Below are 25,223 nucleotides of genomic sequence, written 5' to 3'. Positions count from 1 at the left end.
CGGCTCAGCACAGCACTGAGCCATGAATGGAGACCAGAATCTGGGTGGGATTACTGCACTGTTGTGGCTCCCCTCTGGAGTGATACTCTTAGCTTCCTGGCTCACAGGGAGAGGGATAAAGGGAGAGGCATGCAAAGAGGGTTTCCTTCTTCTTTTAAATGAAGCAGCGAAGACGGCAGCAGAAGGAAAGACTCACATAGATACTGTGACGCCTAATTCGGTGTCGAATTTATAGTGAAGCAAATGATTGGAGAAATCGGTCCATTGTGAGGTAAACAATATTCAATTCATAATTAAACAATTATTCCTCCATTGTTGTCCCATAAAAACACAGTGACACACGGTGACATGTTCCTTCATTAGGACAAACATGGGCACTGTAGTTTTTGATAAATACTCACTAGCGCATAAATACTCACTAGCGCACCAAACGTGTATTAATCCACGGCTGAAAATAGTCCCTAACAAAAAAACTTTTTACTCAAAAGTGTTTATTATCGTGGCTTTCTTATGCCGCTCTGTCCAGTTTCCATGTCTTGCATTGCTGCCGTACACGGAGGATACAGCGGCACCTGATCAAATCTACACACTGTTTTTGTACATTTCAAAGTTCAGTTAAAAATATGGATGCACCTAAAGTACATATACATAATATGGGAATGACCAATTTCAGTAGAAATCAGCCATTTACGTCATGGCCATTGTTTGAAAGGACGATGTACACTTCAAAGCAACACCTTCTCCTAGCTCTAATAATAACAATGTGGAGGTGTGTGAGAGAAGAGAAGAAAAAAAAACCTGTCCCAGCACATAGAGACAGAAATGTGTGTCACTGTCAAGATACGAGGCGGTGAGGGACTTACTAGGTCTGCATTTGTACCAGACAATGAGGTATTTACTGCTGTCAGGACACTGGTCCGTCCCGAACACGCGGCTGTTGACAAGGACTTGACAGCTCCTTCTGTCTTGGCACTCGTCCAGCATTTTCTAAAGAAGGACAGAGTGACAGACAGCGGGGGAAGACCAAAGAGAGGTTTAGTGGGAGAACAAAAAGGCAACGATGGTGAGGCAAACCTAAAACCACTTCAAACATGCTGCTTATAGCCATGGGAATAAGGAGGAGAGAGGAGCAGGTAAAGAGAAAGCTCCACTCATCTCATTTCCTGGCATCCTTTTGCTTCTCTAGTTTCATCATCTTTAGCCAGGTGAGCACATTCCAACACAATAGCTTCTCCGATAGTGAAATCCCACTGGCTGGAGGAATGACTCAATGGATTCTGTTCAGAGCCACCAGCCCCCAATTTAACATGAAGGAGAAGCATTTACTCCAATAGTGGAATGCAGAAGGAGAAACAAGGGTTTTCATGCATATGCAGGTCCCTTTCAAGGGATTTTTTTTGACAGAAATAGAAAACATAGATTAAAGCCAGTTCAACATTTTAAGGTAAAATTGATCAGAGACATATCTCCAAATCATTATTAAATGTTTGATGGAAAAGGTTACACACTGATAATCAATTAGAAGTACCACAATGCTGAATGCTTCTACTCGCTTTGCAATGTGAGGATTACTTGTGTTAGTGAAAGAATTAGTCAATTAACTAATTACTACTAAAAATGCAACTACTTTTTATAATCAATTGATCATTAAAGTCTTCTATCAAGCTAAAATGCTGAGTACTTGCAATTCACAGCTTCTCAAATATATCTGTTTTTCCTCCGTTTTACATCATTGTTAATCAAATACCTTTGTTTTTTAAATAACATTCTGAAAATGTCATCTCTTGGAACTGTTCATGGTAACTCTTAATGGTATGTTATCTAACCATTTAAACATCCACTGCTCCCATTATAGACTATCATTTTACAGTTTTCAATATCTACATATCAACTGTCACTGGCAATATATATTCTACACGCTGTAAATACAGTATACACATTCAGTCCATGTGTATACGTATGTATTCAGTATTTATTTCATCGCACTATTTACATTTAACACTTTTATATAGACATTTTATATTTTATTATTCTGTAGGTCATAGGTGCTTTTTATGCATATTTATATATTTATATATACACCTATTTTCACATACTTGTGAACAGTTTTAGTCCCGTCTATTCTTTGTTATCCAGCTGTTATCTATTTCTGTGCACTGAGAGCAATACTAACAACCAGAGTCAAGTTTATTGTATGTGTACACATACTTGGTGATTTAGATTATTTATGGACATTTCATAGATTAAATATAGAATTAAATCAAATCATTAGATTGACGGTTAATGAACATAACCATTAGATCGGGATACCCTTGAAGCAAGCATTTTTATTTGGAGACATAGGTATATGTAATACCAACAAACCGGGGGTCACGAACAGGTCGTACGATGGGATTCTTCAGGGTTGTACTAATGTGGGTGGCGCAGCAGTCAGTCATTCTCTCACTTCAGTACAATGCACTCTCTGTGTCTGTGCATTCATGGCTATCCTGTCTATTATGGAAACGGAGGGTGTTCGACGCTAGAAGGCAGGGGGACCAAGAATAAACCAAAGGATCCAGTGAATGCTGAACAGGATGTGTTTGTGTGTGTTTGTATTGGTGCTGCAAAGGGAGGCTTCTAGTCCAGCCGCATCCCAATTTAGGAGAGGATGCTGAGGCAAAGACCCCATGAAATCTCTTTGTGTCATGGGAACAAGCATGCTTCCTCTTTAGAGAGTGTAATTTGCCGGAAAACATCCTCACAAAGCATTACATAATCAGTGTGGTCCTCCAAAATATAACCCTTGGCCAATTTTAGGAGTGTACAGGACACTTTCTCCCAGAAGGATCTGCAGACCACAAGTGATTTGAGAGTGTGTGTGTGTGTGTGTGTGTGTGTGTGTGTGTGTGTGTGTGTGTGTGTGTGTGTGTGTGTGTGTGTGTGCGTGTGCGTGTGTGTGAGAAGAGTGGACTAACTGAGGGACGAAAGCCAAAAACAGAGAGAGAAAGATCTGGGTCTGGGAGACATGGGAGACACCGGGGACAACTTTTAACAACCTATTAAAAAAAGAAGAAAAGTAACCAAAATGATGACAAAATGTTCCTTTTCTGACACAAAACACTAACAGGTGCGAGCTTAGTTACTAACCTGTAGTGCGGTGGACACAGAACAATATCGGTCATCCTCCCGGGCGTTATAAGAACTTAGGAGGGCCTGGTAGGTCTGAGGGCACTGTAGGCGGTCAGAGGTGCCTCTCCTTCCATAGAAAGCTGATTGGATGGTGATGGTGGTGCGGGGCGGGCAGCGAACAGACAGGAAGTCTCCGTCACAGGCCTGCTCTGTGTGGTTCCTCAACACTTTGGACAGGTAACCTATGAGACAGCAAAATGCCAAATCAGCTGTTACTTCAGTCAATCACGACATGCACAAAACATTGACAATGTCTTGAGCCCTTTGGCATGATTTGCATTATACGTGCATCCTTAAGCTGAATGATTTTATTTCAATAAACTGGAACCAATAAGGAGGAAAATGCTTACTTGGCATGGTTACAACTGCTTTGCATTGCCCAAGCTAAATTACCATTTAATCCCTCATTTCATTCTACCATCATATGCAGAGAGGGTTGGCAGCATGCTACAGTCTCTTGTGATCTTATTTGTTCAAAAATTAAGTGTTTCCACTTAATTTCCCGGAGCTGCATATCAGCAAGCCCTGACAGATCACTGCTTCCTTGTAGCAGACACCTCCAGGGCCTAGAATACCACAATAACACAGAGAGGGTAAAGCGGAGGCTTATTTAGCTGTTAGTGTCAGCCCTCCGGGTCATGGCTGTGGAACATACACTTATCTGGTTGATATTAAAAAATACCTGACAAGGATGATTTTTAAAGCCTGACATTATTACACTTTCTCCTTCCAGGATACAGCGCACACACATACCGCCTCACTGGGCTTTTTCCACAGATTTGCAACAGAGTTCTGAGAGCATTCTGAGGCATAGCTCTGCATACGCCTACCCAGACATCATGGAGCTGTCTTTCTTAATGCTTTTATCTGCAATTTCTATTCGTATGTTGCCAGTAACTATATTTACTTGTACCACACAACCAGCTGGTATAAAGCCTGTCAATAGAAGCATTATATAAACCATTAAATGGAACAAGCGCCGCGTGAACTTTCATTTAACCTCTGAGGCTGCTTCAAATCACATAAAAGCTCTCATTCTTTTAAAACACTGAAGTCTCTCGGCTGATTCTACTTTCCTATTAAGAGTCTCTGAGAGCTGCCAGTCAGCCAGTCAGTCACTCAGGAGAACTGAGCCCATCACAAAGCCACCATTGACATTCCAGACGTTGAGAAGGAAATCACAGATAAAGGAGCGAGCTGATCCACCGGCCACTGTCCCGTAATGTCCTTCTGAACTTATCTGGAGCATTTATCTGCTGGCTGCTGCAGAGGAGAAACAAACACTTTTCTTTAAGTCTTAGCTTCTCAAATGTCAGGTTATTATCAATAAATCAAACTGATACTGAGACACTTCAGAGAAATGCAATTATTTTTACTATTTTATCAACTGAAAACTTCCAAACGCGAGCTCAAGCTTCCTTCTAAGTGCTCTGCAAACACATTCACAGAGAAGTAAACACACGCACACACACACTCTTGCTAAGTGGACACACTGTGATTCAATTATCTGTATTTGGTTAGTGTTTGGGTCGGGAAGAGGAAATAACAGCGTTCTCTAACACACACGTTAGCACACATGCACGTACACACACGGGTAGACGCAAAACACACACATTGTCCCCTTATCACCATGGCCACAGTTAAAAGAAGGAAGGGAAACAAGAGACATTCTCCGGCTTTGAAAGGTCGGCCTCTCTAAATAGAGATGGTTATTAAACCACCATTGCTCACATTAAACGGGTTTCCACCTGTGGCTGGGTTGTAAAAGTGGAGAACAGGTGCACAAGCAATCCTATTTTAAAATGATCAGTATGTGAAATACATACAGCAGCTTCCTTTACATTACAGCTCAATTAGTTTTAATTACCTGGATTCATTTATGTATTTGATCCCAACTAGGTCATATGCATCATCCTGCAATAAAATCATAGAAATAGGAACCTTGAAATAAGATCTGGTATATGAACATGTAGGTGTTTGGATTTCAATGATGAAACATTTTCTCTTTATTCGACTTAATGTGTGAATGACCCACTTTAAAATGAATTTTAAGGCTGTCCGATTTAGAAATTGCACTTATGGCGTCACTTATTGAAATTTTGATTCTTTCTTTCAGTCTTGTGGGCTTAACTAGTTGCTCCCCCTCCCACAGTGATCTCCGGCTTACACACAGGTCTGCCACATTCCACACAGGGTGAGAAGGAACTTGGCATTCCCCCTGGCAGTGAGACCACACACACACACACACACACACGCACACACACGTATAGAAAACGTCAACACAAACAAAGTAGGAACAAGCCGCAGCGCTTAGCTCTTGAGGCCAGGGTGTGTGGTGCACTGGGGTAACAGTATCACATTATTAAGGCTGGTTCTTGGCAAGGCGCCCGTGCCATGAGAGACCACGAGCTTGTGTAGCCCTCTGAGCCTCGGGTACAGCGGTGTAACCATGGAAATGGCCGAGGTTATGAAGAGGGTGAAACAGAGAGGGATGAAGGTGGATGATTGAATTTGCACAGGCCATTTGGAGGAGGAGTTTCTTGGAGAGAGGGATGACCAAATACACACACATGTGCCATGCCTCTGCCATACAAAGAGGGATTGTGGGTAAAAGCAAACAGATTATCTCACACAAACCCTCAGGTGCTTTCTAAAGAATCCATTTCTCTTTTTCAGCCATCCCACCCTCCTCCCACTCTCTCTCTCTCTGTCTTCTTCAGGATCATGACTATTGTTCCCTTCACGCTACCTGTTGACTGAAGACTCCTTTCAAGGCCAACAAATCAGGCGGGGTTGAGGCACCTGTGTTTACCGCCCAGCCAATGACAGGTGTCCCTCAGAGGCAGGAGGCTGAACAATGCAGGAGGAACACCCAGGCGTCTCTCGTCCTCCCTGTTCCTTTTCATGTGGGGCCAGACTCCTTCCTTAACTAGCTCTCTGCCCTTTCCCTTGACAAAAGCACCGCACTATTATGTCTGCTGTTTTGTTTATTCGGTCATTAAAAGACAAGAGGTTGCGGACACGATTACTGTTCGTGTACAAACAGGATCGCTTTTGTCGTGAACTGGATTGAAAGGCGTGCAAGTTCCATTTAATCTCTGCACAATCAGCATAGGGATTTGTTATAAACATAGGCGCAGACGACGGGCACCTGCTTTTTGTATCTATCATCCAACACAGATGGGAACTTGTCATATGATGCGATTTAACCTGTCAGTAGGCGTAATCTTTCAGCCAATTGTAAAGCTAGAATGGGAGGCCCTTGTGAATGTTAGCGCCTCATTTGTGGTCATGTGATGACCCTAAAGTCTGACCCATCGGTGGAGAGGTCAGGTATGATGGAGATTAGTGACGGGCCGCTGTGTTGTGTCAACATGACACAGAGCGAGGCCTGTTGGGAGAAGGCTTTCCTCCCTGGGATTCACTGATTAGACACAACCTGGTGCAGGTCACATACCAATGCAAATTTACAGCCGATTGTGGGTAAATATGCTTCTTTATTACATCCGTATAACGTGCATTTTCCCAGCTGGAGCTCCCACTGCAATCTTACCCGTCTCTCCTCTCAGGTCCGACTAAGAGGAAGCTCTTATTCACTTTCTTCATGGTCCACTAAGCTGAGGTGTTCAGTGTCTGCTACGAAATGAGAGCGACAGGTATTTCTAACGCGAACCGAGGCCAGGAGGGAGGAAGAGAAAGGAGAGAGGAGAAAGGGGGACGGTTTGACTCCAGAGGCAGTTCAGGTGGAGTTTGTTACTCCTGCTCAGGGCTTTCCCCTGCTTTTGAAAGATGCCACCTCCTCCTATTGGCTGGAGCATGAACAATGTATTACTGAGGTGTTATAATAGCGCAGGCTTAATGCTGCTTATTATTCAACTGCTTACTCATTTAACTGGATTTGATGTTGCTTGTGAGGTAATGTTTGTAAAGCCTCTTGCATTGGGCAATGATGATTAATATTGCAGAATAGTAGAAGATTAACGTCTTAGCTTAGTGGCTCAAAGGTTCCAGTTTAAATTGTATTTTAGAGATAATCAGCAGGCATAGTAGTTGTAACTACAACTGCTTTAAATAGATCATGTATGTAGAACAATACAGATGCATCTGAAACAACTCCTCAAAGCACATTCCATAGAAAGTAAGGAACCAAGACATTCTTGAAAGCTACAAAATCAAAAGGCTGTATTGTGTTTCATCTTGGTACATTAGCTATAGTTAGGCATTTACAGCTTCATGACTTTATTGGTGTTATTTTAGGCAAATTATAGCCATCAAACCATCAAATGTTCAAAGATGCAGGACTGCAGGCCTGCTGCTGGAGGAGGAATTCCCTTTAAGTGGTGATTACTGGGAAGTGCGGAGGTTTCCCTCAAAGACGCTCGCCGCGCTCTGGCAACACTCTAGAGGAGGCTGGTGGAGATGAAGAGAACTATGAACAGAAGAGAAGAAGATAAGTGGCGGAGAAGGAAATTGATAGATAAAGACATGCTGAATCCAAAGAGACACCTGCTAGATAATCAAGTGGTAATTCAAAAATGTGAAAAGATGTCGAGAGGGAAGTGGTTTTAATTGGACGAGAGAAGAGAAAGACAGCGTACTGGTCGGGAGAAAAAAAGCTAAAGGATCCTTTAAAGGTGAAGCCACAGCTTACAGGATGTGGCAGCAGAGGTCCAAAGGCCAAAGCTGGTGGCTTTAGGCCCTGTAGTAATTACTTTTCTCCTCAGACCACAGAGGCGGCACAAGGGCCTGGAGCGTGGCCTGGAGTTTAGGTAAAGCAACCACTGCTTCTAAATCATACGTCGTCAGAGCTCCGCATTCACCTCCTCTTACCTGAACTTGAGCTGAATATATGATAGCTGAATGAGACTGGTTTATGAGGTGTGTCGACATGAAATGAGACCTCGAACATGGAAAGAAAACGGAGCAAAAGTTCACACGGACGCCGCAAAGGACACACCGCTACACAGTGGACATGATGTCAAAGGAAAGCTATACGATCAACGGCTGCTGTAAAGATGCCGGTGCTAACTGCTAAGCCATTCAGATTTGGGTCCGAAAAAAAATGCATTCCTAAAATACACTGCATTCCTCTGCTTACAATACATTAGTCGTGCTGCTATAGTCATGTTTTGGATTAGCCTCCTTTCTTGCTAATCGCGCAATGGGGCAGAAAAAGAGCATTGAGATATTTTGCTCAAACCTAAGCAGTTAAATTTGAGTTAGAGCAGGATTGCCTTTTAAACTAATCAAGTGCTGCACATTTAAAGTTCTTTCAAGTGCAGCTGTAAGTGCTGAGTTAAACAATCAAACATTTTGTGCATGAATTTGAGCTGAAAGATGATATAAGGGTTTGTAGAGCACAGTTGGGTGATAACTCTCTGCAGGTTTGTCACTATGAGTGACTCCTGCTATATAACACAGTCATTTGATCCACAGTTAATGTCTTATTTGTGTTTTTAGTCATTGGTAGCATGGTGATGTGCAGAACAAGTGGAAAAGCATGTGCCAGAAGTGGGGGCTGTATTGTATTGACAGCATTAATGGGGGGCACGTGACGGCTGTTGAAGTGAGTGAGGTGCAGGATTCCTAGAGTACTTACTGAACATGTTAGCACTCACACACTGTACACAGTTTTTTTTGGGGGGATGGGGGTGTCAGCTGAGGGGGCTTAATGACATGAGGTTGGTCCCCTGGATTTAACCCTAGCATTAATCTTTGACTTCACACTAAAGAGTGTCCTCCCCCTTTTCCCCAGGATACAAACCCAGCATGCGTTTCACACGTTGCTTTCAAACTTCACATCAAACAACAGCTTATGAAACTGGGAAGAGTGAGGCGAAAAAATAAGGAAAACCTAATATACCCAATATACTCAGGTGATAGTCCCGAGTTGCTAACATATCCTCTTTCCTCTCCCAACAGACAAGGGCCGGAGCCCGAGCAGCTGAAGTCATGAAACCGGAGAGACACAAACACAAACACTGTGCTTGCCCGATGGCTTATCTTTCTAACACCTACACACACAAACACACACACTCACATATGCATATACACAAAAAACCCACAGAGGCATGCAGAGGCCCACGAACTTCAATCTGCTGGACATGATCAACAAACTTCCACACCCAGCCCAGCCCCTAGCTTTCCTGAACACAGCATATTTATTTGCTCACACCCTGATGCACCAGTCCAACAGCAGCAGTCTCCCAGGCTTATAATGGGCTGTGTGTGTATTATGGACAATGGGTCTTAAAAGGATGAAATGATCAAAAACCTTTTCACTATACCAAAAGGAAAGAAAATCTTAAGACTAAAAAGAAATAAACACCAGGCAGAGGAGGCAACAAGGGCTTCATCCTGGAAAATGTACTGATGTATGAATATAACAAATAGATAAATGGTTGAAAAATAATGGAAAAAAACAATATTAGGTGTTTTAGTAAGGTGTTTGGTCACCATGAACGCTCAAACCAGACAAAACCATTCGTTATCTTGATGCTGCTGTTGGAGAGCGCTGCATGTCGGTCTAAAATCTGCCACCAGAGTTCAATTGGTCATAGCATAGAATTTACATAGCTTTCACCAAACCATTTAGTGAATCCTTGCTCCCTGTTCAGCTGTTTCTTTTAGAGAGAACTCGAGGGATGTCACAAGCTAAGTTAAAAATTGTATCAGGCGGGTCGAGAAATGTATGCTCTGGAGGAGAACATGAATGCAACACGCTCCTCTTGCTCCTTTCGCTCGTTGCTGCTTGTGCAGCAGAGAAACTGATCCACACAGAACGGTTTGGCTTAAATGAAATCACAAGAGAAGCTTAGGCTATAACTTAGTCATGTTAAAAAGGCAGCGGTTGATATTTCAGGACATCAGCGTCATACTTCTACAGACAATAGGAGGACGTCCACCTGTGGGTCTGTTGTCTAAGCTCATCCTGAGGGGGTGACCGGGTAATAAACATCTGCCGGGCTGGAGAGAGGCCATCTAAGTCTACCCTAGGGAGTTGCCAAAAAAACTAAACACTGGTCCCACCCAAGCCCTCCCATGACCTCTGTTAGCACGTGCCTCTCCTTATGACCCCCGGGGGTCAAAGGGCACAAGGCGAGAGGACGTTTTTACTCTGAGTCTCTGCACATGTGTGTTCCTCATCATTGCTCGGATGGGGTGTGTGTGGGGGTGAAAGAGGGGTGAAAGAGTGATGGGCACAGAGGTTTCCAGAACAGCCTCCCTGATGTTTGGATGCATGTCCAGACGCCCACAGAGACAAACAGAAAAAGTGTGTGACAGAGAGAAAGACACGGGGAGATGGCCAGAGAGAGCCAGAGGAAGAGGAATCTGTCATTTTAATGGTCACTTTTATGGCCTGGGAGAGTTGGGTGGCATCCAGACTGCCTCATCACTGGCCAGTCTGGCAGACACCAGACAGATGCACGAGTGTGTGAGCTTTATTGCCACAAAGTGAACGACAGATGTACCTTTCATCAGTCGTCCTCACCGCAGCGGATTGGATTTAAGTGATTGTTGGGTGGGGCAGTGGTAGCCTCAGGCTTAGAGAAGACAGCTTGTGACAGAAAGGTCATCTCCTTTCACTTCTTTTTCGCTGCTGTTGTGCAGTTCAGTCAGACAAATGCCAAGGACTCAACCATTTATAGTCAATTATATACATTTAGAGTTGGAGAAGACTTTGAGGGAGCTCTCAAAGAACCTGATTCTGCTGGAGAACTAATCCCCTCTCATTAAAAACACAAGTGAACGAATCTTCGATAAATAACTAAGAGAATAGGTACTTTGATACCCATGAGTGTCAGCTGCCATCGCTAAGGAGAAGGAGCCAGTGTGAGAAGCGTGGACTGAAACAGGAGCAAATTTGGAAAGCTTGATTGATGCAATTGGCAGCAAAATATTCGGCCAAAGTTTCAGAATTCATCCAAAATTGACCCAGAATCTGAAAGTGAATCCATTATCACTGCAGAATCTCAACTCTATTCTGTCATTATACGCTGGCTACCCTGGCATCAGTTCCAGTAGCCTCCCTCCTCCGTCATGTAATGTAATGAGTTTGAATGGAATAACAGAAGGCAGCATACCTCTATCAAGGTTCGAGCATGTGTGCTGTGAAAAAATAGAGGTATTTCCTTTGAGCAAAAAAAGAGGTAGAAGTGGGTGGGCACTCAGTGGTCGAGCTTTTTGGGGAATTAACAAGCTTATCGGGGGGCTGCACTGTGAAAACAAGCAATAGAACAACTCCTAAGGAGCTGAGGGAGGGAGAAGCCGTCTGCAGCATGTCTAATGGGACTTAGCGGGGAGAGATCCCCTTCCATTTACAACAAACCCAGACGTATCTGCAGGAATGACCGGACTGGATGTGAAAGCTTACCTTGCCCTATTCATTCTGAGTTTCACAGAGAGTTTGTTTTTGTAGCTATAACTGGGGTCTCCTTGGGTAGAACTCCTCTCGCCTGTTGAATGTAAAGTCTCGATCTGTATAACATCCGCTGCTACACATTAACCCTTTGCTGTACTACTACCGCACTATAATTAACGATTATTTTCATAAATCTACTCGTTTTTTTTTCAAATGATACGCTTATTGCCCTCACAGAGCCTGGTGTGTGATATCATTACTCTCTAGTCTGGCAACCAAAAAACCCCAAACCATCCTATTCAAGCTTAAATAATATGATATGGGTTTGCTAGCCTGACGACTATTGGATGGATTGCTATAACATTTGGTACACACATTCATGTTCCCAAGAGGATGAATTGTGATAACTTTGGTGACCAAGTACCTGCAAAACAAAGGGCATCCCCATCAGTTTCAGCTGGGCTTTGTGTTCAGAGTTCATAAGCAAATGCTAACATGCTTAATTAAATTGTGACCAGAAAACATTTTACTCTCTAAACATCAGCATGTTAATTTCATGGCGACCATGCTAGCATGCTGAGGTTAGCATTTTATCAAAGCCCATCTGTGAAGAAGGATGAATCTCTGAGCAAAAAATGACTCGTATCGCAATTCAAACTGACGATAGTTACAACAACCAGTGACATCTCACCAGAACTTCCACCAACTTCCAGCTATAACAAGACTTATGTTTTAGGTTGACGCTATGCTACAAATGTTTTGGGCTTAAACATGGAAAGAACAAGAGAAAATCTCTCTTCAGTTCCCTCCCCCCTTACCTGAGCTAGCCGGAGGGGCCAGTAAGCAACAGATTAGCAGTGCTTTGGGGAGCGGGCTGCTGTAGCATGCTGTAATGTAGACTGTCAGTCCGACACAGTTGGGGGGCTACACAATGCCTCCTTGTTCAGACTGGCCCTTCAATGCCCCACCTCTCTACCTCTCCATCTCTCTTGCTCGCTCTCTACCTCTCCATCTCTCCCTGCTGTCTCTCTCTCTCTCTCTCTCTCTCTCTCTCTCTATCTCTGCCTCTAGGGGTTTAATCAAACCATAAAAAGGAATGGTGTTCAAAATGTTCTTTTCCCTTTCCTAACAAAGCATGAGGTGAAGATGGAAGAGAGGATTGAAGGGATGGAGGAAGAAAGGATAAAAAGGAAGCCGGATCAAGGCGGACATGTCGACTCCCAAACCAAACATAAATCAGCTCCCAGGAAACAGAGAAACAAAAAAAAAGGGAGACAGAGGGGAGGAGGAGGGGCATCAAAGCATGGTTGACATTCTCTGAGATGCAGGAGCAGAAAAGGTGTGTGCGCATGGTTTTCAGCGTGTGTGTGTCATGGGGCTCGCTGAGAGCATAATTCAGCAGCCTGCACATAAGTGTGCACACACCCACCGGTCTCTTTCTCACAACTTGTTTCTGTTTACAGCTCAGTTTCATCCTTTCAATGCGTGGTGCAACCCCTTTGTGCTTGCAGCAGCAGATATCGCACTGCTTATCTGATTCCCAACGTGAACACAAACTCTCTCTGGAAAATACCTTGTCTGTGCTCAAAATATGACAAATAAGACTGCATTCTTAATTAACCACACGCTTGTTGTCTAAGCAGAGATGTGAGGACAGCTCGCTAAACTGGAGCTGCATGCAACAGCGCCGGGGTGTCACTAAAGAATCTCCCTCACAAGTTTTTCACGGTGTTTTCTTTGGGGCTTCTTACACCTCCCCCAAGCAAGAGAGGGCAAGTGCAAACACACACCTGACGATGTCTACATATACGTACATCTTTGCAGTAAAATGCTTTAGGAATTAGACCCCTCTTCTCTCCCCAATAACAGTTATTGCGAGAAATGTGGGTGGTTTTAGGGATTGACAGAAATCTATGCTAAATACTGATTATCATATTACGGGTTGATTATAAGCCTTGATTACGACACACAGCCTTGTTCAGCCGGTAGTTAGAACTCATCCACTGCCTACGTAGGTCATTTTGAGTTTATTTTGGGAGTTTCCCCCCAAAAAACCGGGTTGGAGACAGACGCTGTTTGAAAAGGTGACACCTACTCTCACTCAGATTATAGTGATTTTTCACAGCCTATGTAAGCCCTCAGTCAACACACTGATAACACCCCATTACAGTATATGGGTGAGACCCTAAGGCTGCTTCACACCTGTAGTCTGGTTTATTTGATTTAGAGAAGATTTTTTAGATTTTTTTACAAATGAACCAAGAGCTGTTATTCAGTTATTAAGTTACTGACTGTCATCCTGCTTCATCAGCACTACATGAACACACATCGCAAAATCAAAGAGGTCACGTAAGGTATAACTGACTACACGCTTCATTCGGATTATTACACTGCCACTTATAATAATAACAACATATCGATACATAGAAACTGAATGAATGTCTCGTATCACTGCATTTATAAAGCCCCCTTTCTTTCGTTCTTGTCTTAGTGACCATTTAAAGCACTTTACAACACAAGCCATGCATTCACATGCTCTCAGTCAGGCACAGCGGATAGTTACAGTGTGGGCACTAAATATCACTCATCAGGGAGTTAGAGTAAGACACACAAGCACTTCAGCTTTGTTTATACTCACGCATTGGCGCCGTAGCGCGAGCTTCTGCAGATGGCGCCCGAGAAGGAACGGAGGTGTTTATATTGTGCTACATTATTCCCCGTAATGACAGAGGGCGTACAAACAAATTGAACTGTGAAGAATCAAAAAGACAATGAGTGTAACCAATAGATATGCCCATAGACTTCAGGTAGAACCAGCAAAACGCCATAAACCAACCTCCACAATGCCGAGGAGGGATTGTAATTATTTGTGAACTCATATCTCATATTCATGGAATATTGTATTGCCTTCATACAAGTCCTGTAAAGAAACAAGTTAAGTATTACATGCATTTGAAATAAACAAAGGTTGGATATCCTGAAAACAATTTTACTCAAATAAAGACCTCCTGTTTCTAAACATTTCAAAAAGAATCGGCCTATTTTGTATAATCCCTGGACATGTAAATAGTGCTTTTATCAGTGAATTATTCGTAACAGTAACGCGATTGCGAGTGCCAAGTTGCACAACCGCGACACTTGTGGGGGGGGGGCCTACTCCCAACACTCGCCGGCCGTCATTTTCTGGCGCACGAGTCTCGCGCCGACTTCACTACAGCAAGTATAGACTAAGCTTACCACCTCTGTATTGACTTCATTCACACCAACCAGGCAGCAGTTGTTTGGTCCCGAATAGCTTTTTCCAGCGGCCCAAACTAAACAAGTAGTGGAGACTTTTGACACTTTGTCCATACCAATAAATTCTGCAGGAACCTTTCGACCATTTTCTACGTTTTATATTGAAAAATAGAACTAACACACATTAAGAGTAGCATTCCCTTTGCACAAAGAGAACAGAACATCATCCCATTGGAAGCTCTGTGGGACGGCAGCAGAATAACTTGATGTTGATGTATAACACACTGAAAATGCTCAAAGACAAGACATTCACTGACTGGAAACAGTTTGCCTGACAAATGTGTTTCTGTTGTTTTCGTGGTACCAGGACATAACTGACATACCACCGGGACTTAATTTAGTTTAATATTACCAGCAGCCAAATCATTAATTAAGCATTACCTCAGTCAGGAGGTGCTGCCTTCCCACACACATCTTGGCAACGAGACAAAAACATATTTTGATTGGTGCACGTTAATATGGCTTTTGTGCCGAGACTTGACTCAAAGCTCGTTTCAACTAATTTTCACATTAATCTTGTCGACACGTTTGTGTTCAAAGCTTTGTCCTGAAGTCCCTTCACCCCGTTGTTATTGGAGTCAAATAGAAAGTAAATCCATTTGAAAGAAGCTGAAGTTCAACAAGGTTTTAATAAGTCTTTAAAATGCCGTGTCTATTACTGGTGTGAGTTGGGGTAATGTCATTTCCTCACGCTGAAGGGGAGCAGAGGGGAAGAGTTGTTTCCTGTTGTAAACACTCATCTCTCATCACCAGCACCACATTGTTGCTTGATGTGTGTGTTTGTTTATGTACTTATTGTATCCAGGGGGAGGAACTAACACAGTCTTTCATCGCCATCACGTTGTGCCAGACGTCCGCTTCAAATTACACAACCGCACGCTCCCACTGTATGGCAACCCCTGTGCCATAAATGCACACAGGAGCGCACACAATCAGCGGTTCTCTACATCACATGCACCCAAAAACTCTTCAGCGTCACATTTGTTTAGAAGGGATTTAAAAGGATTTAGATTTGATAAGCGGATTCTAAACTAGATTCAGATTTGATGCAACGTTTTGAAACCCCGACAAAATTTTGTCGGGGTTTCAAAACGTTGCAACCTTCAACCCTCTGCAACGTGTCTCCTATCTATTAAAGAAATGTGATGGATTTAACAAATCAAAGAGTTTATAGTTCAAACCTGTTCAAACCTGTTCAAACCGCAAACATATCTGAAGCACCACACAAGTGGTTTATAGATTCAGCGTGTCTCAAAACAATACATGCTATTAAAGAACTCACTCGCTCGTTGACACCCAACAACTCTGTGTTGTGATACCATCATGCAATGAATCAAAATATCTTGACACTTCACTCCTTGGGGAACTCGCCCACAGAGAGGGCTCTTTCAATAGCAGCAGCTCCCCCTCTCTATTCAGTCAGAGAGAAAAGCCGCCTTATGCCCGGCCCTCGCTGTCTGCCTCCACCGCAGTAGACAAAACAAGTGGGAGGCAGGATTTGTTTAGACAGAGCTCACCTGGTGCACACAAGACACCGAAACAGTGATCAGGCAAGCCCTAGGGAGGAGTAGAGGCAGCGAGGTGGAGGTGGGGGGCGGTGGTGGGGAGAGGAGGCAAGGGAGCTGCTGAGTGTTGGAGTGGGGGGGGAGGGAAGGGGCTGGGAGAGGAGAGCATGGGGTTCAGTGTGCTACCCTTCATTCAAGGCCACTCAAAAATCAGAGCGGATTAAGATAGTAGCGCTCAGTAATATGGACTAGGACATAGGGTAATATAGGTGGATTTGTGTGTCTGTGTGTGAGTGTTGGCTGCAGTGTCAGGCAGCTTAGAGCGCTTGCCCAGAGCAAAGCAATCAGCTGATCTGTCTCAGTTGAAGGATCGAGCTCCCCAGTCTTTTTACCGGATGTCAACGGATTATTTGGTTTGGCAGATTAATCGGCGCCAATGGGACATTATACAAACTATCGCTATCGGCGGAACTGAGCTCCGATAGTCGGCGCAGCCGCCAACCAGTCACTCAGGGGCGTCCATCACCGTTTCACATAGAGGCTCCATTCACATAATGAGGGCCACTTTTGCTGAAAATGTCAGTGTGCGAATGTGGTTAATTCCTGATAATAATCTAAACAACGGACTGGCAACTCAGTGTGCTCCGGCCGGCAGACTTTAAATTCTGTTTTTAAATTGTATTATTTAGATTGTTTGACTCTATGAAAAAAATCTTTAACGCATCAATCTGGGGATAGTGTTAGAAAATGGATGTCAAAACTTTGCATCCCGGGAACAGCTGATTTTATAACAAGATGACAAGTGGTATTCACGTCATATCTGACCCGTCTTGAGTTTAATTCTCCACACAAAAGTTAGCTCTCAATGTATCGACCGATTAATTGTCTGTCAGCTTTTTGTTGCTCCAAACTAATATTATGATATCGGCCTTTAAACATCCACTAATCGATCGACCTCTGCTCTTTACATCACAATATTAAGCCTTTGTTTTTAGGGCTATAACTAATGATTATTTTCAAAAAAAATTCCATTGATTAATTAATTGTTTGGTCTATAAAAGTGCAAGAATTTGTTAAAAAAGATATCCATCCCAATTTCCCCAAAACCAAAAGAGGCCCATTTCTATTTCTTGTTTTGTCCGACCAACAATCTATCAATCGTCAATCATTTCACACTTTCAAGGAAAGGTAGCAAATCCTCACATTTGAGAATCCAAAAGCTATCAAATGTTTGCCATTTCTGCTTGATAAATGACTTAAAAGAGTAATTCATTTTCTGTTGAAGACCAATCAATTAGTTGTCTCGTTTCAGCTGTAATTGTTTGATCAACACTTTTTACCGCAAGAAAATCCAGTAAACTACAGCATCTATATCTTAGTAAACATGGGAACACAGATATGGCTGGAGAGGCTCTGACCAAAGACAAAGTATGTGTATCCAATGTTAAAACACTGACAAAAAAGAAAAAGTAAATGTAAAAACTGATAAAACAAATTGAATTGATCCCAAACAACTTCACTGCCCTACTTTGAAGTTATCCAAACATCTGCCTCGCCTGAACGGAATTTAAATTCATGACCTAAAGAAAACGGTGTCTTTCTTTCTTTCTTTCCCGACAGTGGTCAACATGTGTGATGAGGTTCGACAGGGGGGAACAAAGAGCAAGATGGATGATAACTCCCCCTAACCACACACTCACAGTTACTATGGGTTGACCTCAGTTGACCCCTTGGCCCCTCAACAGCCTCACATCCCATTGACAGGGGTTAAATAGGGTTTTGCCTAGAGGGTTTAATGAAAGAGAAGAAAAGTTGCTGCACTGTAACCCTTTGGCAGCGTCATATATTTTGTCTGGTAATAAACAACTGGGTCTGAAATGTTCTGTGCTTAAAAGAGACATACAATACATCTTTGTTTTGGAAGTAACTCACAGGCGAAAGGCCCAGTTATAGCAAATGCTAGATTCCTGTCATTGTTTCGCCCTTTTTTTTTAAACAGTCCAGCATTCATCACACAGCATATGTGTTGACAAAAAATATGTTTTCTGACTTTGTTAGGCAGATTATTTTGTCAGGATAATGTCAAAGATATACCCATCACACCCTAAAGACCAGTCTGAAGTCTTCAAATTACTTTTATTGTCCAACCACGACAAAAAGCCTTTTTCTATTTACCATCACTTAAGACAAAGAAAAGCAACAACTGAGAAGCTGGCACTTTTACTCATAAAATGATGTTAATGATTTATAGATTACACAAAGAGTTTTAGCTCTATTTTAGTGTTAAAACATGTGAGACACCATCCAGTGTTTGTGGTGCAGTGTGGTCTGTATGTGCCTTATATACAGTCTATGGTATTTGCACAAAAAGGCAAAGAAGCGTGACGGTCATTTCCGGTGATGGATGGTTTGCTGCTCACAGTCTGATGAAGAACAGTTACATAACAAGCTTGTCATGTGAGTAAACCTGAACAAATGGATATACATGTAGGGGAGGCGACGATAACGCCGTGTACTGTAGATTATATTAACAAAACAACAACAGCAAAGCATCAATGACTTGTTGAACATTCAGCATAATGAGCTTGCTGGCTACGTTAGCCCACGGGGCTCTTAAGTGTTGCTCGGCTCACTCCACACCTGTAATTACCCGTTCAGGCAGCTGTATAATAGAAAATGATAACAGGGGGGACAGAATCAAAACACCCACCAACATGCAGTCGTTTGTTTCCATGATGAAATGTGAAACTGCTTTTACTCGAGTTGTCAACAGATGATGCAAACACAAGATATACAGAGAGGCAGGAACTAAACATATGATGTGCGTTCATTTGGAAATCAACAGTTGGCTCCGCTGGGTCACTTCACCGCAGGTTCACCGATGTGACCAGATTTTCCACCATCGCCAATCCGACCGCATGACCGATAAGAGCCCTGAGCATCGGATGCTCTACCACATCTACTTCTGTCAGCCTGGCAGCACCTGTCAATCAAAAAACACCCCTCTCAGTCTCCAGGGAGACTCCGCTGGTCAAGAATGTGAGGACTGAAGGATTTCTTTGTCCCCGAGGTATTCTTAGTCCTCTTTCTCATGTCATTCACTGGGCATGCTTTGTCAGCATTTCTGTTCAAGCATGTTGCACAGAGATCCTGATGAGCAAAACCAAATCACATCTGGGGACTCAACACCGGCGTCCCTTCAAAACCGATCTCAGGTCCACGTAACGCAATGGAAGATCCCAAAATGACAGCAGTGTCTCCTCCCCATCCCCCTATGGAGCAAAGGTATCAATGAGCCACTTCCAGGACAAAAACAAAAAAAAAGTTACACCAAAGCTGAGATCTCAACGAATTATCTCCTCGCCTATGATATCGATTTTGAATAATCGTGCCTAAGCCGGGGTATTGGTGAAGGGCGACAGTGGCTAAGTGGAGAGCAGGGCCGTCCTTCAATCAGAGGATCGGTGGTTCGATCCCCGGCTCCGGCTTCACTAGTCGCATGTCAATGTGTCCTTGAGCAAGACACTTAACCCCAAAATTGCTGCCGTAGCTGTGCCTACGGTGTATAGATAGATACTGAATTGTAAGTCGCTTTGGACAAAAGCATCTGCTAAATGACTGTAATGTAAACCTGCACTGACCAGCGGAAATCTGGATTCAGATGCTCTAATAGCTTTACCTTGTTGCTTAATTAACCACCATTTAATCTACTCTCATAGCATTTATGACCAAACCAACAGCCACTGACACATGACAATTACAGAAATGTAACCTCGTTAACAGCCTTCACTTCACCGTGATCTTTAGCAGCTCATTAGGCACATTTGGACACATGTGCACACAGCCACACACACACACACACACACACACAGAGGGCATGTTACATACATCTGCTCTTCAGCACCTTTTTCCCCACAGTGGTAGTCTGCTTGTTCCCAACCATTAGACCCATTAGAGATCAATTAACACCGACACAAAGCTGCCTTCCAGTTTTATGGCACAGTAAACAAAACCTGCAGGCTTGCCTTGGGCTCAGCAGAGCTCAATGGTCTTTAATGCAACACAGAAAAAACAACTCATTAGTTTAGAAATATGCTGCCTTTTCTTAGGGCACATAAATTGAGATTCACAGATTCAGTCACACCGGATTGCACATAAACCTGAGGTAATCGGCAGGTCCTGGGCACTGATATGACTCGCATTGACCTTATCTTTTCAAACTGATTGCATACAAGGCATCTGAAGTTTGCTTTCTTCTCTGAGCTGTAAATCTGCAGCACTTGGTCTAGACAATAGTTCCCATCTAGTAACACATTAACCCATTTATCTCCATTCCATCAATGGGATGTGTGTGTTGCAGATATTCGCTGTACTGATAAACCAAGCCTTAATCCCCTACAGCCAGGTGGCTTCGGTAAAGGACGACCTGTCGTTTGAAGTGCCTCAACGTGGGTCAGAATTTGCCAAAAGATAAAGGCTTTTTCCACATGTTAAAGTTGATCATTCTGCTCGGTTTGAGAAACAGAACATTCGAGTGAGCATGCCACGGGCACGGGTCGTCCTGGGAGGAGAGGTTCATGCGACACACAGCACTGAGATCACTGCTCGTAGTTATTTTGAGTGTCGTGCTCAACGAATTAAAGCATGCGTAATGACTCGTTTTTTATTTTTCATCTACTAGGGTGCTAATTGTTTACTTCTCTCGCGTAAAAACAGGATGAGGCTTAATTGAGTGCACACAACAACGCAGTATAAAACCATCTGGCCATCTGAACTTATACTGTTGCATCGTTGCTTTTTGAAGGTTTGTAAAAACAACTTTTAGACTACAAAAAAAAAAAGAAACACAACAGAACAATACCCAACCTGAAAGGTCTGATGAGCCCTTGGTGAGATCGCTGAGGACGCTCAGACACGTAATTCCCAACAGGAGCGCAGAACTGACGGCTGAGAGAGTCCCATCTGAGAGGAACATCCTTGAAGCATTAAAGTTTGTGAGTTTCTCCGTAGCACTACAAAGTCCAGCAGCCGCATTGGGTTTCAGGTGCTGCGTCGCGTGCGGGAGATGTGCGGTCCCATGTCTCTAGTCCTCCCTCATCCTCCCACCACACCGCCGTGAGACTGTGCGGGTCGTGCAGTGCACTGCTCTCTGAGTGCATTTCTAACTGCGTGTTGTGGAGGCAGCCCACCTGGAGGACCGCCGCTCCCCTGCATGGTCTCAAAGACCCAGAGTTCCCCACCAGACACAATTACAAGTAATATTATCCACAATTTTACTTAAAAGCACAAACGTAGTCTACATCAATTATTAAAAGTAAAAATATGATAGTCATTGGGGGGCAAAATGGCCCCTTTCAGAGTGTTGTATTATTGGATAGTGGCATGAGTGTATTTATTGTATCATATTGCAATTTTTACTGACATATAGAATCCAAGAGGATTCAATACTCACACCACTATTACATTTTTGAGTGGAATAAAGGTAAATCTATTTAGATCCATAAATGCATCTTTAAATGCATCAATCTTTATAATATATATTTTTTAATACAGTATTTATGTGCTACTTCCTATATTTTAATGCATTTGAAACAGGACCCGGCTAGATGATGTATAACCTATGAAACGGTTGCGCCATCTTGTGGACCACAGACTTTACTGCAGAGTACAACAAATCGCGTTTCATTGACATCTCCCTACGCGGCTTCCGTACAAATACCCATGCGCCAACAGAAGGTCAGAGATGGCAGCCTGTGCGAAAGGGCTCGACAAATGCATGTTTTCACTGAGGTTATTACGAAACCTGCGGCTCCAAAATGAACGTAAGCAAACCGAAGAAGCTCACTTGTCTCCGGTAGTCTACTGCCAGGCCTTCGAAGATGTGTTGTACTTGTAATGTAACGTACATCCACGAACTACGAGCTAACGTTAGCTAACGCTAGACTGTTAGCTAACGAAATAGCGACCACGACTTTGACATGGATTTTTATCGTATTTTCTTGTTATTTCCAGGGTTCATATCGACGTCACTGTGTCGTCTGGCTCCGGCGTATAACAGCGAGGAGCCACCAAAGTTCACCCCTCCACCTAAGCCTGTCATCATAGATAAAACACAGACTGTGGCGTCTCTGCGAAAGTATGACTGACATTCCCAGATTCACATGTTAACGCTGCATACTGTACACAGCATGGTTTTGTTAATTGATGTCCTGTTTGTTCGTCCCTCTCAGGTTTCTGAGCCCAGAGTTCATCCCTCCCAGACAGAGGACAGATCCTTTTAAATTTTCCATTGAGAGGAAAGATATGATTCGCAGGAGGAAAGTCCTCAACATCCCAGAGTTCTACGCAGGTAAGAAACCTCTTTAATCCCCCAACAGGCACGTGACCACTGTGAGGTGACAGGTGTAAGATTACCAAAAACCTCTGCTGTCTCGGCCCTTCACTTGTGGAACTTCCTGTTTCCAAATCTTAAGACATACAAAGCCTCCTCAGATCCTATTTTATATCAAGGCAATTTCCTAAACTTATTAACAATATGCATTGTGTTAAATAATGCTGCTATGCTGATATCAATTGTGTTTTTTTTAATTACGCACAAAGTGTATTGATTGCGTCATTTTTAAATGGTGTAAATTATTTCCGATTGTTTTCAGGGAGCATCCTGGCAGTGACCATGGCTGACCCCAATGCCAGTGGGAAAATTAATCGCTTTGTCGGCATTTGTATCCAGAGGGGTGGAAAGGGGCTGGGAGCCACATGTGTCCTGAGGAACATCATTGATAATCAAGGTGATGTTTATTTATTTTCTGTGTAAGCATTTCAGTAAACAAAGGTTTGCACACAGGCTGTGGCATCACTGTCTCATGACATGAAGGAATGTCTTGTTTAAGTTAACCAAAATGTTTGATATTATTGTAAACCAGTATTGAGTCTGCCTGTCCCTTTCCCTCTATATTTGTCTATGTCCACATCTCTACCGTAGTGTTGGCCATTTATAACTTGGTTGAGGAAGAAGACAGACTTCCTCCATCCAGAGTTCCTTAACATTTACAAGAAGTGAACCAGGCGTCCTTCAGCTAAAACGCCGGTTTCTTCATGTGTGTGTGTGTGTCTCAGGAGTGGAAATCTGCTACGAGTTGTACAGCCCCCGTATCCAGAAGATTGACGTGCTGAAGCTTGAGAAGAGGCTCGATGACAACCTCATGTATCTGAGAGACGCCCTGAACGAGTACAGCTCTGTCGACCCGGACATGAAGCCCGTGCCCTTCTCCCCCACTGGAGAGGTGCCTTTCAACAAGGTGAGAGAGCCTCAAGATGGATCCTAATTCATAACAAAGTCCCCCAAACATATTCGTTGTACTTAATAATGTTAAAAGTATTTTTTTCTGTACAGCTGCATGTATCAGTATTCCTAGTAATGCAGGTATTGTTTCAAGTAAGTTAGATAAAAATGTGCCTTCACTGGGTGGTTTGATCCAAAAGAACTGCAGCATATTAGCATTTCTGTCTATTCACCAGATGAAGGTCAGGATGCGTCCGAAGCCGTGGTCCAAACGCTGGGAACGACCCAAGTTCAACATCCAGGGCATTCGCTTTGACCTGTCCCTGACCCCAGAGAGGATGGAGCACGCCCAGAAGTGGGCCCAGCCTTGGCTGGAGTACGACATGCTGAAGGAGTACGACACGTCCAAACTGGAGGAGCAGATCCTCAGTGAGGTCCAGCAGGAGATGAGCAAGTGAGAAAGAGCCTCTGCAAATGGATCAATGTACCATCAACAGACTTTTTCAGGAGTGGGGGGGGGGGAAGACAGGAGCATGAGGTTTGCATGGATGACGAACACTCTGCTGGATTAAGTTAAACCAGATGGATTACTACAACCACGCCAGCGTGTACACGGAGGTGTTGTAATCTGAGGAGTCATGCCTTCTTCTTCTTGTTTTGTCAGTCTGCTGTACAGGAAATGCTTTTTCAAAGTCCTTTAAGTGGTTCCTATAATAAAACCATTAAACCCTCCAAGCCTTTGAATTACATTTTGTTCTCCTCAGAATCATAGGACGTTGTGTTTCTGATGACTATTGGTAGATTTGTGTTTGCTATGGAGGATTGACAGTAGGTGGTGCTATTCCTCTATGAAAGTTGCATAACCAAGCCTTTGTTGTGTTCTGCAGTGTTTGGAGGGAAACGCTGCCGTGCTAAATAAACAAAGTGTATTATTTCAGTTGCAACCTAAAAACAATAGTATTTTTTACATTCACATGTTCCAGATTTGAGGAGCTTCTGGGGTTAAATTAATAAAGATTTCCAGATGAATCTGTAAACCTGCTTCTTTGGATCAAGCCTCAGCACCCTTCACTTAAAAAAAACAACAACCCTGGTAGTCATGGACCATACACCGAGGACACCCGGTAGTGTTTTACTGTTGCGGATGGAAAATTGTGGTGTTGAGATGGTATGTTAGAGCGTCAGTTGGGTTGCATAAAAACACTTGGACTCCGTATGTTATGTCTGCTCTCTGTGAATGTGTGTGTGTGTGTATAAACACGCCGAATGAGTCCCTGCACTCTAATTTCTCCATATTACAGGATGAGGCGCAGAGAAAATGGTCTTTAATACAGGAGTAGCAGATGTTTACTGAGCTCATTATGGACCACACAGAGTTCCTGTGTGCAGATACGCAGGAATTATTCCTGCTACATTTAGGGTAATAGAATGGAAGACATGCCGTTTAGAGCTTTTAATGTCGCTTACACAGCAATTCACTTTATTGGATAGAGTTAATGGCTCGCTGATTATTTTAGCCAAATTTGCCAAATCTTATGCACCTGTTGAACAACTGTGTCCCAGCCTCACTTCAGTGTGTTCAGGTCTGTTGTTTACTCTCCACCTA

At 43.2% G+C, this 25,223-nt stretch overlaps 2 protein-coding genes across 4 annotated transcripts in view; one reads left to right on the top strand and one right to left on the bottom strand.

The window, feature by feature from the left end:
• The window catches only part of eva1aa (eva-1 homolog A, regulator of programmed cell death a), a 64,066-nt gene extending 42,634 nt beyond the window's left edge, over nt 1-21,432 (bottom strand). For 2 of the 3 annotated variants that reach the window (XM_031875477.1, XM_031875478.1), the window contains exons 1-3: nt 21,202-21,432; nt 3,130-3,353; nt 864-987 (exon numbers count right to left, since the gene is read on the bottom strand). In XM_031875477.1, coding sequence (XP_031731337.1) covers nt 864-987; nt 3,130-3,353; nt 21,202-21,310 — 457 coding nt within the window. In that variant the 5' untranslated portion in view covers nt 21,311-21,432. Of the gene's footprint in view, nt 1-863; nt 1,046-3,129; nt 3,354-21,201 lie in introns of those variants that run through there. The other variant, XM_031875479.1, reaches the window with a different exon arrangement.
• Nucleotides 21,433-22,065: 633 nt separating this feature from the next.
• mrpl19 (mitochondrial ribosomal protein L19) lies at nt 22,066-24,369 on the top strand. Its single transcript, XM_031875509.1, has 6 exons — nt 22,066-22,157; nt 22,348-22,471; nt 22,566-22,684; nt 22,989-23,123; nt 23,452-23,633; nt 23,854-24,369. Exons 1-6 carry the CDS (start codon nt 22,079-22,081, stop codon nt 24,073-24,075), a joined length of 861 nt encoding a protein of 286 aa, XP_031731369.1. The 5' UTR covers nt 22,066-22,078; the 3' UTR covers nt 24,076-24,369.
• The last annotated feature ends 854 nt before the right edge of the window (nt 24,370-25,223 follow it).

Source organism: Anarrhichthys ocellatus, unplaced genomic scaffold (assembly GCF_004355925.1).
Source record: "Anarrhichthys ocellatus isolate YVR2014 unplaced genomic scaffold, GSC_Weel_1.0 scaffold91, whole genome shotgun sequence".
NCBI classification, from domain to species: domain Eukaryota; kingdom Metazoa; phylum Chordata; class Actinopteri; order Perciformes; family Anarhichadidae; genus Anarrhichthys; species Anarrhichthys ocellatus.
Note: the sequence above shows the minus strand (reverse complement) of the source record. Positions and strands in the feature narration are given on the sequence as shown.

Coding starts and splice junctions, on each gene's coding strand:
- mrpl19 (XM_031875509.1), top strand. CDS start 22,079: ATGGCAGCCTGTGCGAAAGGGCTCGACAAATGCATGTTTTCACTGAGG. Junction 22,158..22,347: donor CCTGCGGCTCCAAAATGAAC/GTAAGCAAACCG, acceptor TGTTATTTCCAG/GGTTCATATCGACGTCACTG. Junction 22,685..22,988: donor CATCCCAGAGTTCTACGCAG/GTAAGAAACCTC, acceptor GATTGTTTTCAG/GGAGCATCCTGGCAGTGACC.